Raw genomic sequence first — 16,848 nt, forward strand, 5'->3', positions numbered from 1 at the left:
TTGGGGTGACTGGAAAGGCTGCCAGCATTGAGGATCAATACCATTGATTGATGTATAGGACATACCTCAATATACTTAATATCCAGCTGAAAGTCCATATAAGAAACTTTTTGCCAACACTGGCAGGACAACGTTACAAGATTATTGACGATGATTGTGTTTGACTCAAACTATTCCCAGTTGAATTTTAACATCAGTGGTAGTACTAGAAGCATGCAGCTGTCAGCTGGTATGCCAACATTGTACTACTAGTGAGAACAAAAGGCATACATGGAACTTGAGCTGGATGTCAAGATGAAATCATTTCCATAGCTAGGTGTCTCTTGTCATGATGAAAACACTCCATTCCAAATTGAAACCATTAAGTGCTGACAGGCCTTTATTACCAGGTGGCAACAGTATACATTAAAATACTGCATATGTCTTCTCATACACATTTATACAACCAATATATCTGCACATGGAAGGATCTGCCAATCTGGTATATGAAAAACAACAGTGTCAGTGATTTCCTCTCGCCAGGACAAGTCAAAACATTCTCAGGGCTCTTCTTGAACATCGGTGGCGTTTTTCAAAGCGTGTGGCGTCTCGCTCGTCTCCGAAGCACGGAAGCATACTTGATGTATTCAAACATGCCATTTTCTTGTCTCTTGATTTTTCAGTGGCATCATGTGAGCTTGCTCACAATGGCCTGGTTGAGAGAGTTCAGCTGATTAGTCCATTTGTCTAAAGCTGTGTAGCGAGCACCTCCCCGTTTCTGGTAGTCGAGTTCTAGTAGCTGGTTGACTTGGTCGATTCGCCCGTGGATTGTGCTGCGAACACCACAAAAGTAGTTCAAGAACGGCTGTACGCAGCAGTAAAATACAATACACTCTCGGCCACGAGGATATTAATCCTCATAAGTAGTTTATACTACGTGCTTATCGTTGTTATGATTTTATAATTGGCATAACCTCAGGTACCTGGATCGAGTCTATTAAAAAAAGAAACAATTCTAATTGGGGTTTGCAGATAACGGATGGATGGAGGCTATCTTCATAGGATTTTGTCACCTGTAATAGTAAATCACTTGGGTACACTTTTTTTCTTGCTAAAATCTGCATCCAAAATTGTATCTTCTCTTTAAATAATGTTGAAATAGAAATTGCAAGTCATAGTTGAACACGCCATTTTCCTTGACATCTAATTTCAAAACCAGTTATCCATCAATTTATTGTGTGGCGAGGTAATGCTATATGGTTGACACATACTTATCCAGAATACACTGCACCAGTAGACTCTCCACATCACAAACATCGATATTCAGCTCCTGAAACGCAAAGCAAACAGACAGTTGGAGATTATACTTGGCTGGCTAAAACATAAAACATGAACCTCCCCAAAGTTGTGATCCGATAGTCTTACCTTAGAAATGAAGGGGATGTGTATTCTTGTATACGGTTTGATGAGTTTGATAAGTACTTGAGTTCTAATATTGCGCAGCAACTCTGCAATAAATAAACAGAAGGTGCATTTACAAGACATTCTTGGTGCACCACCAGCAGTCACAGTCACCACCACTCACCCTCTATGTGCTCTCGGATAAAGGGGTCGTCCATTATGTTACTGTGATTTGTTTTTAAGATTTTCTCAAATTCAGTGATGTCATTATTCTGGTAGGCGCTGGGGAGGGGGACAAACAATCAATGTTATTAAAATGCCACACTTGATGGTTAAATATCTGATGAAAACAATTCTAGATAGCTGTCAATGTTGATGCAAAACTGATAAAAAAAACTATTTCACGCTAAGTGAATTTTCTCTTTTTGTTTATACAACAGATACACGTGTATTACATCGCACATCTCTGGTGAACCATTTCTACAATTTTCAGGACGTACGTATGTATGCTTCTGCAATAAAAATAGATTTTACTTTAAGGTTTTAACACCTCTTGGCCAAGTGGGTAGATAGATATTAAAATAAGCCTACCAGAGCCTTTGCAAATTGAAAATTCCATTCTAATTCATTGCAATGTCAATTTGCTTAATTTTTTTGGCCCTACAGTCATCTTCCTCTGCAAAACAAAGTCAACGTTGTGTCGTAGTGCAGCTTACTGAGTCACTTTGTTGTGAAACTCTGTGTGTCTGCATGTCTGTATTATAATGGCCCCCGGTGAATAAGCCACGCACACCAAGAGGTGCACAATGTGGAGTTGGAATGGATTAACGGCATTGCCATTCATTTTAAAAAGGAAGACAATTTGCAATACAAGCATTTTAAGTTAAGAGCGCGGACATGAAAGGAATTAAACTTTTAAATGAAGGCGTCTTGATAACAAGATGTCACCAGATGACCTTTTGAGATAACAGAAAAAAATCTGCAAATCTCTAACTGCAAATGTGAGGGATTCATTGTTAAATGCATTGCGTATTTCACTAAACTATGTGAACATAGTGCAGTTGTATTTTAGAGGTGATGAACGAGGATTGACTCCAATAACAAAACAGTCTTACCTTACTAAATTTGTCATTGCTAATATCTCTGGATCATTTTTGTATGGTTTGGCCTTTGAAGGGTAAAGAAAAGGAAACATTAGTGTTTTAAAAACAAACTCTTCCAGACAAAAAAAAAATGAATCAAGAACATTAGGTAACATCAATTATGAGATATGAGTTAAGTAAAACATGGCACCTCTTGTGAGTCAAAGGGATTGATTCCAGACTTCATTAGCATATTGGCGAGTACTAGGTACTTCAGACACGTCGTTCTTCTCGGACTTCCAGATTCGTCATAATTTTTAAAGGCCTCGAAGAAGTCTGTGTGAGCTTTCTCAAACTCCCCCTCTCTCAGGTGCATTTTCCCGCCGCATTCTGTACAGGACCAAACAAGCACCCCGCTTTCATCAGGAAGAAGCTTTGGCCACACGCGATGGAGAAGTTGCTGAATACGCGAGCGCTTACCTCGGATAACGCCCATTATAAGTGGATGAGGAATGGCAGATTTAATGTGGAGCGACTGCTCGTACAGGGCTTTCAATTTTTTGTTGTTTTTCTGTGCTGTGTACATCTGGATTTCCAGAGCATAGATCTCCAACAACTGCGTGCCTTTCTTCAGGTCATCCTCCCCATCATCGGTCTATGACAAACAAGAAAAGAAGCGAGGACACTATGATTATGGGTGCAATTCATATTCGGAGAAGGAATTTCTATTCAATTACAAAGGACGTACAACCATAGCATTTGACTCATGTGCTGGGAGTCTTGTTACCTGGCAAGACTGGTGTAATTGCCTCAGGATCTTCTGCAGCTTACCATACTCTTCTCGCTCCAGGTACAACTTTCCCAACTAACGTGACATAAAGCATTACAATTGACTTATTTTAGTGCAAGTATAAAGTGTGTTGATGTTGAGCACCAGAATAACCTTAAGGTACCTTTGTGTTGGTTTTAAACCAAAGTCTGTCATTTTTTGCATCTTTTAAAGCATCCAGAGTAGTTTCATAGAACTCTTGTAGAAGGTCCATCTGGAAACATAGCAAATAGAATATTAATGGGTTATTTGTTTATTATTTATTCATCACTCATTTTATTTATTTATTATTTAGTAGTTATTGTTTGTGCCTTCTTGTTTTTATTTTGTCTCGTCTACTTGTATGTTTATCGTGTACTGTGTCTCGTCACCGTGGGATGGAGGAAACGGAATTTCGGTTTCTTTGTGTGTCTTGACATATGAAGGGATTGACAATAAAGCTGACTTTGACTTTGATATGACACACATACAGCGGTGGCTTGGAAATTTCCCATGGTTAGTTTTGTATTGCATTCTTTGATGGCATTTAGCTAAAAGGGCTTTTGAAAGCCTGTGGCTATTATACATACAAACACTCTCTTGCAATTAATTTGACCGCAAACATCAACTTGAAGCCACCTTTTAAACAATTGCCAAATTGCTGCTTGCTACCATACTGCAAACACACACACACACACACTCAAAAGCCTAACAACAATTCACATAATTGTCAGTTGGGTGACTCATATCTCGAGAAAAACAGCATATTCAAATGTAAGATAAAGTGGTTTCCATACTGCACCTGTTTGGACGTTGAGATGTAGTCCAGAATGGAGTTGATGGACTTTTCTGAGTAGTTCCTCGTTACTGCACTTCTTATGTACGTCAGCAACTGTTTGTATCTGTTCATCATCTCTGGGAAATTAGTCTGCAATAAGACATGTAACACTTAATCAGAGTGGTCATGATAATATCAGCTACATGTTACAAGTCAGTGTTGGTTATTTACCAGCTTAAAGTTGATTTTAATCATTTGTTTCAATGCCTTGAACCCCCATTCGCCTTTCTCGCCTTCTAATTCCAAGACCTGATGATGAAAACAGGACAGTGAATACTATGAATAAAATAATGTGTGTGAAACTAGCACACAACTTTGAGTTGAGGAGCATCTTACCTTCTGGAAACTGCTGAGCGCTGCTTTGGGATCATCCTCCTTCAATGCTTTGGAGTTGTAGTACTGATTCTCCAGGTCAACATTTGGCTCTGAATTGCTGTCTTCAGAGTATTCCTGAAAGTTCCAATAGTTCAAGTTGCGAGCATGACACAAGTTTAGTAGTTCAAGTTGCGAACATGACACAAGTTTAGGGAAGCAAAGCACATGATCTCTTCCTGTGGTATTCGTAGCTTCTGCTAAAGTTAGCCAACCTATTGCTTAACTAGTCTGCAATGTAATGCAAAGATCGAGTCAGAGGAGCTTGCATGCAAGTTTCACTAAACTATCCTACAAGGTTGTTGTTTATTTTTGTTAATCAGCTCTGTGGGAATGTGTGTATCCATGCGCGTGGCCAGCTATTAAACTATATTAGCCCAACACGCTAACTACGAGGCTAACGCTAGCTAGCTCTCATTATCGCTGCTTTCCAGTTCTGCTAAAGATAAGAGGTGGGAGTTGGGTCGTTTTAGATAGAAATACCAGGTCGTAGTCCTCTTCATCGTCACACATGAAATCGTCCTCCATGTCAGACATTATGATAGTCCTTGTTGTCCTTGTTTAGAGACGAATAGTTGGCCCGGCCTGCGCTGTGTTTTGCGGCGATGGGAAGGAGATGGTGTGTCAGGGTGGCAAAGAGATGCCACGGCCGACCTCTCGTCACTAGATGGCGCTATTGGATAGCCTATCCAATGTATTTTCTGTGTGTATTATGCCCCATTTCTCCCCGACGGTATCTACGCTGCTCCACTCTGCTTCTGCTCTACTCGACTCAGCTCTACACCCAAATACAAAGTTTCCACAGCCACTGCGACTAATCCGCCTCACCATGCTGGTGACGTCATCTTACAGCGACCGTCGCTTGTGCGCAATGCACGCACACACCGAAATAATCGAGTGCAATGGGTTGTTGTACCCGGCGCTTGGTTTGTGGCTGTTTATTTCAGCCAGAAGACATTAAAGGGATGAATGAACGAAATAATTAAAATGCAAAAGAATACATGCTTAAGTACCGCAGACCTTTTTGTTTTGTTTTTGAAAACACGGAACACGAGACATTGTTTACATGGCTATTATTAACTTTGCAGATTCTAACTTAAAATCATTTGTTTGTGTATGCAAGTAAACTATTGTCTCTGACCAATCTTTGGCCTTACGCTACGTTTTAGATAGTGGTTACGTTTTTGGAAGCAGAATGTAGGCAGTATCGAAAAAAGCGAGAACAGTAGAGGTCTAAAACCGGTGGAGATACCAGATCGGGTCGGGGGGCTGCGACTGTGTATGACGTCACGCTACGGCAACTGCATTAAGACAAACTACACTAAACCCAAATATTTTAGTCAAGATGCACTCGGGTTTTGTGTCATTTATCATTATAATACAGAGATTGACGGTACTATAACATCGGCTGCAATATTGATAACTGAAATGTAATACTGAGCCTCAGTAAATGATAGTCATGCTGTTTTCTTGACATAATTGTTAATACAGATACAATACAACATAAAATGTAAGAAATGTTATTTTTTTCTATCTAAAAAATGTACTCAGGAAAGACCTTTATCATTAGAAAAAAGCAAATATATTTTTATATGTTCTTTTTAAATTCATATTTCTCAACAAAACATGCATTATCTTATTAATTGTAGGAACACACACTAGCAATATTTCTCATCTTTATAAGCTAATTTGAGTCTGCATATTATTTTGTCTATGGCGTATTTATAGATATCTGGGATTCTTTATTTATTGGCCCAAATATCAGTTTTACCGCTCCTTTATGATTCTAAACTCTAGAACAAAATGAATATTTTGGGGGGAGATTGCTGTGTTGAAAAATCCTGCAAAGAGTTGATGTCATTGGTTTACTAGAAAAACAAAAACAATATCTGAAGAGTGTGAGTGAAAAATAGAAGTGTATCATGGTATGAAGTGAATTGGACCATAATATTTATAATATCCAGTCATAAATTATAAATACTAGCATGAGAGGGAAGAGTGTATCCACAGATCCTCATCTGACTGCATTCACATAGAAACCACAATATGTCTGCACATGCTGCAGCCGTGCTCCAATTTGTTCACGCCCTTTTGTTTCGTGTGTGAGATGAGTCATTGGAACAACAGTGCGTGCTTCGTGTCTATCAACAAATGATAAATTAATTCGATGATGATGATTTTATGAACAATCAGATCAACATAAAGACCTAATAAGCAGCAATCAGCTTGTCGTTATAAACAACAACAGCAAAAAAAAATGGATGGGGGCAAGGCTGATACCTCCGCTTTGATTTGTCATGTTTTACATGCTTAGAAATTACTTTTACACTGTTAATTAACAAATTTGTCAACACACTAACATGCTCAAAAGAGAACTGATCCGTCATTTAGGATGTAAAAGTTAAGGTTGCGCTTCACAATCAAAGGATGCTGCCATTCAGTCCATAACTTGAATTTCTTAGGCATTAAAGTGCCAGAAGTAAAAGTACAGACACACACAAAAAAAAACCACAAAATGAACTGGGATTGACTGTATTATTATATTATTAAAGGCAAATATTTATTGCATGTCATAAAATTGTACAAAATGTTGTGGCGCCTTTGAATAAGTGAGCCAAATTGAGGGTGTCCACATATCTAAAAAATTACAGATGTGAAGTCAGGCACGTACGTCTGTGGTTTCTGACGACTAAAATACCAGAAGAATTAGACATAATGAAATCACCTAGAAGAAGAAAGGAAAAGCAATAAAGACGTCCAGTCAAGGCAACACAAGGCAGTAGAAAGTCCCTGCTGATGAGATAATGCATGGCAATCTATCAGCTGCCCCTTTCCTATCCTGTCATGTTTTAATAGTGATTGTCAAAAGTGGAATAAAATCATTGCCCCACCTGTGCCCTACTCCTGTAAAACTTGTAAAAACAAGCATGATGGCATCCTTCAAATATTCTGTCTTTACCCTCGAGCTATAATCTGTGGTGTCATTTTCGCAAGAGTGATTTACGATGCCGTATTTATTAATGTATTCCCAATTAGGGGATGATATGACAATAAAATAAATATGTGTTACCGCTTGTTGTTATTCTGCATTTCTGTGTGATCCGCGCGTTATACAACGGATGATGCAGACTGTTAAGTCATCATCTTACACATTTACTTTCGTAATAGAAAGGGAAGAAAGAAAAATGAAAACCTCCACAAATATACGTTTGTATCTTTAATGGGGTAAAGGTCAATCGAAGCACAAGCGGTGACGCAGGTACTTTGTCAACAATGCAGGCAGGCAGCATAAGACCTATTTGTCCAGCATGTCTCTTATCCCAGCATTCAAATACAAGATATCACATTCATCCATTAAGTCCCGCTTTGTTTACGCCTCAACTCGTGATTCATTCGCTTTGAGCTGAGGCTCTTAGCAAGGAGCCATGAGAGATTCTTCCAGCCGCTCGCAAACAGCAATTTTCCATTGCGAAAGGCCGAGGTTCACACCGAGATCGCATTGATACGTTTACGAGTGGCATGTCAAATGGCACCAAATTACAATTTTGGCAAAGAAAGAAACCTCGAAATGGGAAGAAGACATCTTTATCACATTGTGGCTCAATCTTTTTTATGTATGTATGATTTGATACAGCAAGTGTCTGTGTGACTGCTTTCATACACACCCGTGACCATATCCATCAGGCAGCTCACTAATTGCTCAAATACATCGAACGCCTGAATATATGTGGTTCGGCATTTCCTAGTTGCGCTCACGTTTCTTCCCGTTCCGTCAACCACATGTGCCAAACCATCTTCAATTTGGGCGGGGGGCAATTGTGCAAGAGAGCAGCTTCAAGAACTTTAGAAGAGTCATATAATATACAAATCTGGAGGTTTACAATCTGTAAAGAATTAAGGGGCGACGGAGAAGCGGACTTACAAATGTCTCTGGGCATTTTTCCCACAACGGTGGGAATTCCATTCAGCCTCATCAGTCTGGAGTTGTTTACCCTCAAAACGTTGGGGCATGCTGCAGTAACTGTGTCAAAGTCAGTGGATGTGTGGCCAAATGAGAGTATCGAGTTTCGTGGGTTTGCCCGAGGATAGGACCTTTGGGGCGGGGTAAACATGATCAGACTCAATTTATTGTGTGGTCACTTGACTAGAAAATATCACCACATTCTAGCAAATAGACAAACACAGACACATGCACCAGGTTTTGGAGATTACAGCTTAGCATGCGAGCATTGAACAGATGGCTCGTCTAATGACTGTTGTGTACAGTGCTGGTGTGTGTGTCTCTGTGTGTGCGTGCGTGCGTTTGTGTGCGTGTACTACTAGACCCCAATGCATAAATCTGGCTTTCATTTGCTTTATGTCTTAACTGGCACTAGCTTGAATGACGCAGGTGGTTAGACGGGAAAAATAAAACAAAGTTGTATTGTGGTCTGCACTTGCTTTTCATGTGAAGGGAAGGCCTCATCACTTGTCGAAAAAGATCCGAAGTTTCTCATTCGTGATGTTTAGTGCCTTTAATAGGTATCATTATCTGCTTAGTCCCAATGTTTGCATACCTTTTTTCTCTAACAGAGCATAACGAGATGAAAGTTTTTTACTGCTAGTGACGAACAAATAATAATCCCCTGAGAAGAGTTTTTAAATGACATCAGTGTGATAGCGTGAGAATTGGGGATAGAGTGCAGAGGATCTGTTGTGATTGATGTCAGGGAATGATTGTTTTACAATGATCTCATTTAATGATGATCTGATTTTTAAAAATATATCGCTTTACTCTCCTGTTCTTAGAGGGCTGTAATTCACCTTCATAATCGAATTAAACCCCCAAATCATAAATATATTCAGAATTAATATATGATTATCTTACCTGATGAGATAATGACTATTATACAAAATCCATGTATTAAATAAAGAGTAAAACCAATATTTTTTACTTAATTCTATATTTGTACAACTGTGTTGCTAAATATATTTCATATTCAGGCGGCAGACATATTATTTTATGAGTCACTGTGCAAACATTTCACCACAGAGGAGCAAATCAACCAGCTCCAGGAAAGTGTTCTGACTTGGCACAAGCCTGGAATCTCCTGAACACTCATTTAATTGTTGACTTAACTGTTCCATCCATTATTGATGTTTTATTTTGGTCCAAGTAACACCTGGAAACACAAGTTATCTCAAGTTTTGACTTTCGATATGAGGTAACTCCGCAGCTCATCTCTCAGGGCAAACAAAGAAAATAAAGGTATACTTGATGTTGTCATCAGAACCACATCATTTGCTAACAGCAGAGATGAAATCCTAAAGTTACTCCACCGGATCATCTCTATGGGTCCTATTTTGGTGGATTGGTGCGGGTACGCTCAGCATGAAAAGAAGCATAACTTTGTTTTCGTGCAACTCTATTCTGATATGTTTGGGGCTGTGTTGCGCCTCTCTGTGTTTTCCCGCATCTTTCATTTTGGTGAGAAAAAGTAGGATGAGATTTTAGACTACCTAAAAGGAGCGCTATTGTGCAGTGCAGGTGGCGTAATGGGATTTCGTTGTTTTTGATTGCAGGCAAATGTACTACGTGGTAGATGTCACCGGATTTCATTCATAAATACTACAACTGTCCAAAAGTTTACAACTGCCCACGTAACATGCACGGCCGATTACATAATTCGCAAGGGGAGATCTTGCAGTTTACCTGCCATTACTCCAGTGAGACTATTTCTGTTTGTCTGTTCCTGAGTCTATAGCTTTATCTGACTTGTTTCCTACATCAAGTCTTAAGACATGCCAAATTACGTCTATTTTATAGAGCCAAACCAGCAATACAAATGAAACATTATATCAAGGCACACTCACATTTATACACTTTTACTTTTATTGCGGGCTTCTTTGAAGAGGCAGCAGTCAGCAGCTTGCTCAGTCTCCTTATGCGTGACCACACTTTTTGCAAGTTGGTGGGTCGGTGTGGAATAGACAAAGAAGTGAGGTTTATGCGCAAGACCTTCTTTACCTTAACCCTGTCTTGCATGCAAAGGGCGGTGTTTCAGACAGGCATGAGGAGACCTTCAGATGGACTGATGGCCTCTCCAATTGCCTCACTTTGTGGGGGCGTCTTTGTTTCTGTGAAACCAAACACATCCACGTGAATGACATATGGGGAGCTGGCTGTAATTGAGCCGTCTGTCGGCCAAGGCCTGTTGAACTTCTGTTAGTCTCGATTCTCCGTTTCGCACGATATTGGATTGATGGTACCGCCCCTGCTGTTGTGCCTGCACCATCCCAAAAGTCTATTCCATTGTCTTTTTGTGAGACAATTTGCTACAAGATGCAGAATGCACTTTGACCAACACAACTGTAATGACTTTTGGATTCTTAACTTGCCTGAATCTGTGCCAGACCTGAAAATGAGTGGGAACCAAAAACTCCGTTCTGTGTAAAATGTTTGGATGGTTGTCACTGAGTATATTTTCTCAATTGCTTTTCTACGTTTCTACACTTTGTTTACTTTGGGTACCATTGAAGTCGTTGGGTGAACCTGTAATGTCTAGAGTCAGACTATCTTAAGATCTTAAGTTCACCGTTTAATGCGTGCTTCCCCAATTGATGTCATTCATGTCACTTTTATTTTGTCTTGCTATTGTTAAGGAACTGTGATCAATAGCTGTCACTCCTTTGTAAACAGATAATGGCTCAATGGATTCTTGGCCACGTGCTCCTATGATGGTGTGGTTGGTGTACAGCCATAAAATAGGAACAGTCTATAATAGTCTTTAACCGAGAACACACAAATTCAATTTGTCAAAATGTGTGCTTGAATGTGCTTTGAATATCATGAACAGCACTCTGCAGGCGTCTAATCCCAAGTCGGATGCAAAATGTGTATGCCAGTGTGAAAGGGGCTTTGCAGGTGTTTCTTCAGCCCTAAATCTGCACTAAAGGGTGGTCTCTCTTAGCCGAGTGTTTGATTGGAAGCAGACATTTTTGGGGTTCGTTCTATGCACAACTACAGTACAATAGTGACTCACAGGTGTGTAATATATACAAAATTCTCACGCAACGCAAGATACGACTTGAATAAAAGCACATTTTGAAACAGGCCTCCCTGCCCTTAATAGGTTAAATGGTGTGATCCCTCCCTCCCATTTGGCTAGGACCGTTTATTTTGTGTCGCCAATGTCCTCTGTGACTAATATAAAAAGAACATTTGTCAAGACAATAAAATTGTGTTTCCTGGAGTGATAAAGTTGAAATGCCTCACCTCCTAATTTAGGGTTCATATGGTAAACCCAGACAATTGATCGTTTCTTGTATTTTAAAATATTATCGGAAAGTGTCTCTGTCATAGTAGCAGGAATAGATGCCATACAAAAATACGATCCATGACCAGAAGACATGTCATCAGTTATTGTTAAGTATCCAATTAGAGTACTAATTGCTCTCTCAATATCGGGAAAAAATATCGGAAGAACAAAATTCAATGAGGGCTGCAGCCAGATTAGTATCAGGAAGATTGTGGTTCATGGTCACACATTAACCGCAGAATTATGGGAAACATTTTAAAACAATCACTATTGTCAGGTAGCATCTGTCATGCATGTCTTTGCAGCGTGGGAGGAAACTGGAGCACCCGGAGAAAACCCACGCAGGCACGGGGAGAACATGCAAACTCAACACAGGAAGGCCGGAGCTGGAATTGAACCCTGTGCCTCTGAACTGTGAGGCTGACGAACTAACCATTACTAACCAGTACTTCACCATGTCGCTGAGTTGTAGTATTTTACTCCAATATGTAAACCATTGTTTCTGTGTGCTCCAAAGCATAATGTCAAGTCAAGCAAATGTTGTACATGACTAATTCTCAGCAACAGATGTCACCGGTAAACAGAAACAGATGTCTGTCTCCCTTTGGTTCAACCATTTGCTTTGTTCAGGCAGACAACAGCAGCACGCCGTCAATTAGGAACTACAAAGGGTGTTAGGTCCACACTACAACAGGAAAAAAAGATTATGGTATTAAACTAATGATAATCTGTTACTGATATCCATTTTCAAGGACACTAATATTCATAAAATAGTATTTTTTCCTGTTTTTGAGTATTTTTATGAAACTCTATATTTCTTAAACATTTTTTACCGCGACTTTTAACGAGACCCCCAAAACGTCATGTTTTTTCGACATGGCATTATGAAAGACAGCAAGGCATTTGCAACTCTTTTGATTGGACAATTATATTTGAAAAACTAAGACCCAGACACACATGTGGACCGAAAATACTGTAGATTTGTGAAAAAATATTAAATTTGCCAAATTATCTATTTATGCACACAGGTTCTGGGTTGATGCCAACTAAATTCTTCTTGCTCACAGTTAGGCTGCACTCCCCTTTGAAAAGTAGTCAATCCAAATAGAACTACGCTATCACATGGATGTGTGTACCTTTTAGTGAACGTACAACAAGAACTCATTTGATATTTACATTTGAAAATTGGAATTGTGGGTGTAGGATGTATTTGCCTTTTCCCAACGTCATCTGGCATAGGTTCCAACTCCCTATGAAATAGCTGGAAGGGTTTTGAAAATATAACACAGCAACACTGTACTGTGTCTTATTGAGACTTTTCATAACACATTGCACACATTCCTTTGAGGAAATCAATGAATGGTTTGAAAAATGTTCACTAAAGCCAGGACCAGTAACTACTTTGAAAAGATTAAATAAGCACCAAAAACGAATCATGCCTCAGAAGGAATCTTAATGGACTCGGCCTGGTTCATGAGCTGTGAATTTTTTTTTTTACTGGAATTATCTTTACACCTCATTTTCAGGTGTATGTCATTGTTATTTTCTTGAACCAACATCATGCGTACAGTATTTATTTTGTTTTGTAATGAAGTAGCTCAAAGCTTTGTGACATTTCACAGTGTGTCCATGTGACAGGTTACCATTCAACTTTGATTTTTTTGGATCTCATGTGAGAGGCTGCCTCAGAATCGAATCCCAAATTTCCCTGTTGAGCGTTGACCTTCCTGGCTTTTTTCGAGCTTGGGACGGGCACTGAACTGAGGCTTGATTTGATGTCCAATTAATCTTTTGAAAAGTTCAATTCAATTCAGTCATTTGTCACGAAATGTTTGTAAGTCTGCTTTATAAAATGACATATCACCATACAACTTGTCACACATACGCAACACTTTGTAAAACAGTCATGCTGCTCATTTTGAGATGCAGGCTTCATTGGGGCCTCATTAAGCGCACCATTTAGCCAAGTGAAGCCACACACGGCTCTTTTCAAGTCAATATAGTTACTACTCGTTATGCGTTTGAACCTCTCGAGTCTTATTATCACTGCACCCCGCAGTCTGAAACCCCCTTGTGTTTTACAGTTGTTAAATGCACCACCACAATTAACACTGGCATATTAACAGCATTTGTTGGTCTCTTTTGAAAAGCATGTGCGAGTTGGGCCTGGATGAGGGAGGTGGGGGGTGTTTCAAACAATCTGCATGCCAGCTGAGTGAAGAAGCACACGCATGACGTTTTTGGAAGAAGATGTTCAAGAAAGAGGAGCGGGACTGAAAAGGAATCAGCCACTCAAATGACGCTAAGACATTCATCTGGAAGCATTTTGTATCAAAGAGAAGTTACAGTGGAACACTAAATGGCCAGGACAGCAATCTCCTCCAGTTCAAGTTCACATCTTTCCTTTAACAAAGTAGTCTTTCGATAACAAAGGTCGACTATGTGGAGTCATTTCATAATATTGGTTTTAAATGAGAGTCCAAAAACACAGCAATGACTCCTCTTAGTCAACAAAGAAATTCAGCACGTATGAAAATATGTACGACTCGGAAATTCAGAATTGTAACCAACAGAAAACATATATAACATTTATCTTTCTTGTAACCAGTATCAGTATGACCTTAAAATATATTTACAACTTTTTTTTTATAATGTTTTATAATGTTTACCCTGGTTTAAACCTTTTCAGTTCACGCAATCTCTTCAAGACCATGGGAAATACAAACACACAAAGACGCCCCTTCTTTGGGGTCATGTATTATTAGGAAAGGCAAGAGTTTGTACAATACTGGTAACACTTCCCAGTAAGATGAAGCGCTGCTGTAACCTCAAACCAGGCCCATATTACAATTTTACACCCCTCAAACTGTCAATCAAAACAGCTGATTCAGCTATTCTTATATAGTATTTATTGTATCATTGTGCGGTTAGCCAACTATGTTGTATTGTAAAAATTCTTAAAAACATGTAAAAAAGATGATACAAAAGCCCCACCGGTCATCCGAGCCCATGATTACAAACAGTCGCAGACTAAAGTTTACTGGGAGTAAATGATTCACATATGCTAGTGTTGAAAATGTCATCTTATTTAGAAACTCCTGCCACAAATAAATTAAAACGGCATCAACTATCCCCAAATTACAAAGTAAACAAGTCTAATTGCAAAATTATACAAAATGGCCTACATGGTTGCAAACAATCTATTGTTCTGTGGTTGACCTCTGTTCTGTTCTTCTTTGGGGGGGAAGAAAATCATTTCCACCATCCTCTCTAACATCCACATTGTCATTTTTTATTTTGTTTTCTCTCTAGCTCTAATTATCCGATTTCTCTTTGTTGCAGAATGTTGGTTTGTGTGCAAGGGTCAATTGTGAGTCGCTGACTGTACTCTGTAATTGGCCAGTTTGGTCGAGTCAGGGTCTATGTGGCAGGTATTGCACGATAAAGCCATGTACTGTTTGCCAAGCATTTGTTGAGCAAAAATATCCTGGCCAAAACAGCATATTGTACACTCATTGATTAGTATTATAAAATGAAATGTAGAAAATGTCCTTTTTTTTTCTTTAGAAAAACACACTTGTTTATGACCAGTGTGTTGATACAAGAATGGCTTCTTGTACATGAACAAATATGGTGAGCAGTTCAGAGCGAGATCCCTGACAGCTGTTCGTGCATTAAATTGGATCAGGGTATTCCCGACAGCTAAACACAACACCGCATTTAACAAGTCCAAATACAACCAACCTAATACACCGCCTGCAGCCATTTGACATTTAACTTCTAACAATTCATAACTTGTTAATATTCACTCCTTCCTCTTCGGCAGTGGCGTAGCCAGGAATTTTTCCAGTAGGGGTGCGCGCCCAAAGGAAAAAAAAAATCGAACATCACCCACGCCGTTCGGTGCTCGCTAAAACAACATCCGGGTCCGGGAGGCAAACGGTGAATGGATAACATCGCGCACATAGAATGGCACAAGCACATTCGCGCAAGATTGAAAGAAAAGAACGGCATAAAAATGAAGAATCGAAAAAGTTCTATTTTTTTCAACCGGGGCGCAGGGATTCCTAACCGGGGCGCCGCCCCGGCTCGCCCCGGCTTGGCTACGCCACTGCTCTTCGGGATATTTAACATCGTGTTCTTCTGAGGGCAAAATCACTTTGATCTTTGTACATCATTTTAAAGATATAGTTTTATTTTTATTACTGCCGAGGCATCAATAAACTAGACTTACCTTGGTTTGCTATTTCACAAATTCACCTTTGTCATTTTTTTAACGATTTAATACATTCACTAAAATTGTTTGACTGAGGAACCGTACATTTCACTGACTATATTTCACACACAACACCGATTCATTCACTCAAAGGAAATAGTAAAAGATAAATAAAGTTCATGCCCCAGATCAGACAGATGCTGAGGTGCGACCATGTGTTATTTTACTGCGCTAACACCCAGGAAGAGGCGCTTTAAAGTGTGCAACCTCGTGTGTACTTATGTACTGTGTATAAATCCTGCTGTCACACGCCAACCTGCATTATTTCTTTGTCCAAGTTCTGAATGAAGCTTAATGTTGTTATACACCCTCCTAAAACTGGTGTGGCAAAAATAACCAAGTGTATTTTTTAAAAGCAATTTGTGAGGATGAAATGCTTGAAATGTAAAAATATTTGTGTGGCTTCTGCCACCAATTGACCATCAGCTCTTTACTCACACATTTTGTTGTCTCTCATCTAGTTTAATGTAATTCCTCTTTGGCGGCGGTCAATCTGCTCTCGATCGCTTATTGTAAGTGCAAAATTTAGCTGCCAAGTTGTTAACTGGAAGCAGTCGTCGTTCTCACGTTAGGCCCTGGAGTTGCTTTTCCCTAGCTGATATTTAAGTGTAAAACTAATTTAAAGCTATGCAGCTATGTTTTTGTAATCTTTCCTTTTTTTCCTCTCAAATTGTGTTGAAGCTTGGTAGTGTTTTAAATAACAACTTTTATTCGACTATAGACCCCTTTCAAGGTTTATAAAAGATGTGAAGTCATTTTTGGGGTGTGCCTAAGCTGGAATCAAAAACATCCAG

At 39.4% G+C, this 16,848-nt stretch overlaps 1 protein-coding gene across 3 annotated transcripts; it reads right to left on the bottom strand.

Moving 5' to 3' along the window:
* Positions 1-361: 361 nt before the first annotated feature.
* cops2 (COP9 signalosome subunit 2) lies at positions 362-5,315 on the bottom strand. Of its 3 annotated transcripts, none has more exons than XM_061277013.1 (13): positions 4,964-5,315; positions 4,445-4,558; positions 4,280-4,357; positions 4,073-4,198; positions 3,416-3,505; positions 3,214-3,327; positions 2,943-3,117; positions 2,674-2,852; positions 2,496-2,548; positions 1,565-1,662; positions 1,405-1,487; positions 1,251-1,309; positions 362-812 (listed from the first exon to the last, which is right to left on the bottom strand). In XM_061277013.1, exons 1-13 carry the CDS (start codon positions 5,015-5,017, stop codon positions 668-670), a joined length of 1,368 nt encoding a protein of 455 aa, XP_061132997.1. In that variant the 5' UTR covers positions 5,018-5,315; the 3' UTR covers positions 362-667. The 3 variants fall into 3 exon arrangements, with proteins under 3 accessions (XP_061132997.1, XP_061132996.1, XP_061132998.1); XM_061277012.1 differs by having other exon boundaries at positions 3,211-3,327; XM_061277014.1 differs by having other exon boundaries at positions 3,250-3,327; positions 4,964-5,311.
* Positions 5,316-16,848: the final 11,533 nt, after the last annotated feature.

The sequence above is a fragment of the Syngnathus typhle genome, linkage group LG4, assembly GCF_033458585.1.
Source record: "Syngnathus typhle isolate RoL2023-S1 ecotype Sweden linkage group LG4, RoL_Styp_1.0, whole genome shotgun sequence".
NCBI lineage: Eukaryota > Metazoa > Chordata > Actinopteri > Syngnathiformes > Syngnathidae > Syngnathus > Syngnathus typhle.

Excerpts from the sequence above, each read along its gene's own strand:
- cops2 (XM_061277012.1), bottom strand. The coding sequence starts at position 5,017 with ATGTCTGACATGGAGGACGATTTCATGTGTGACGATGAAGAGGACTAC. Across the intron at positions 4,358-4,444 it reads CGCTCAGCAGTTTCCAGAAG|GTCTTGGAATTAGAAGGCGA; the intron begins GTAAGATGCTCC and ends TTTCATCATCAG. Across the intron at positions 3,328-3,415 it reads GGTTTAAAACCAACACAAAG|TTGGGAAAGTTGTACCTGGA; the intron begins GTACCTTAAGGT and ends ATGTCACGTTAG.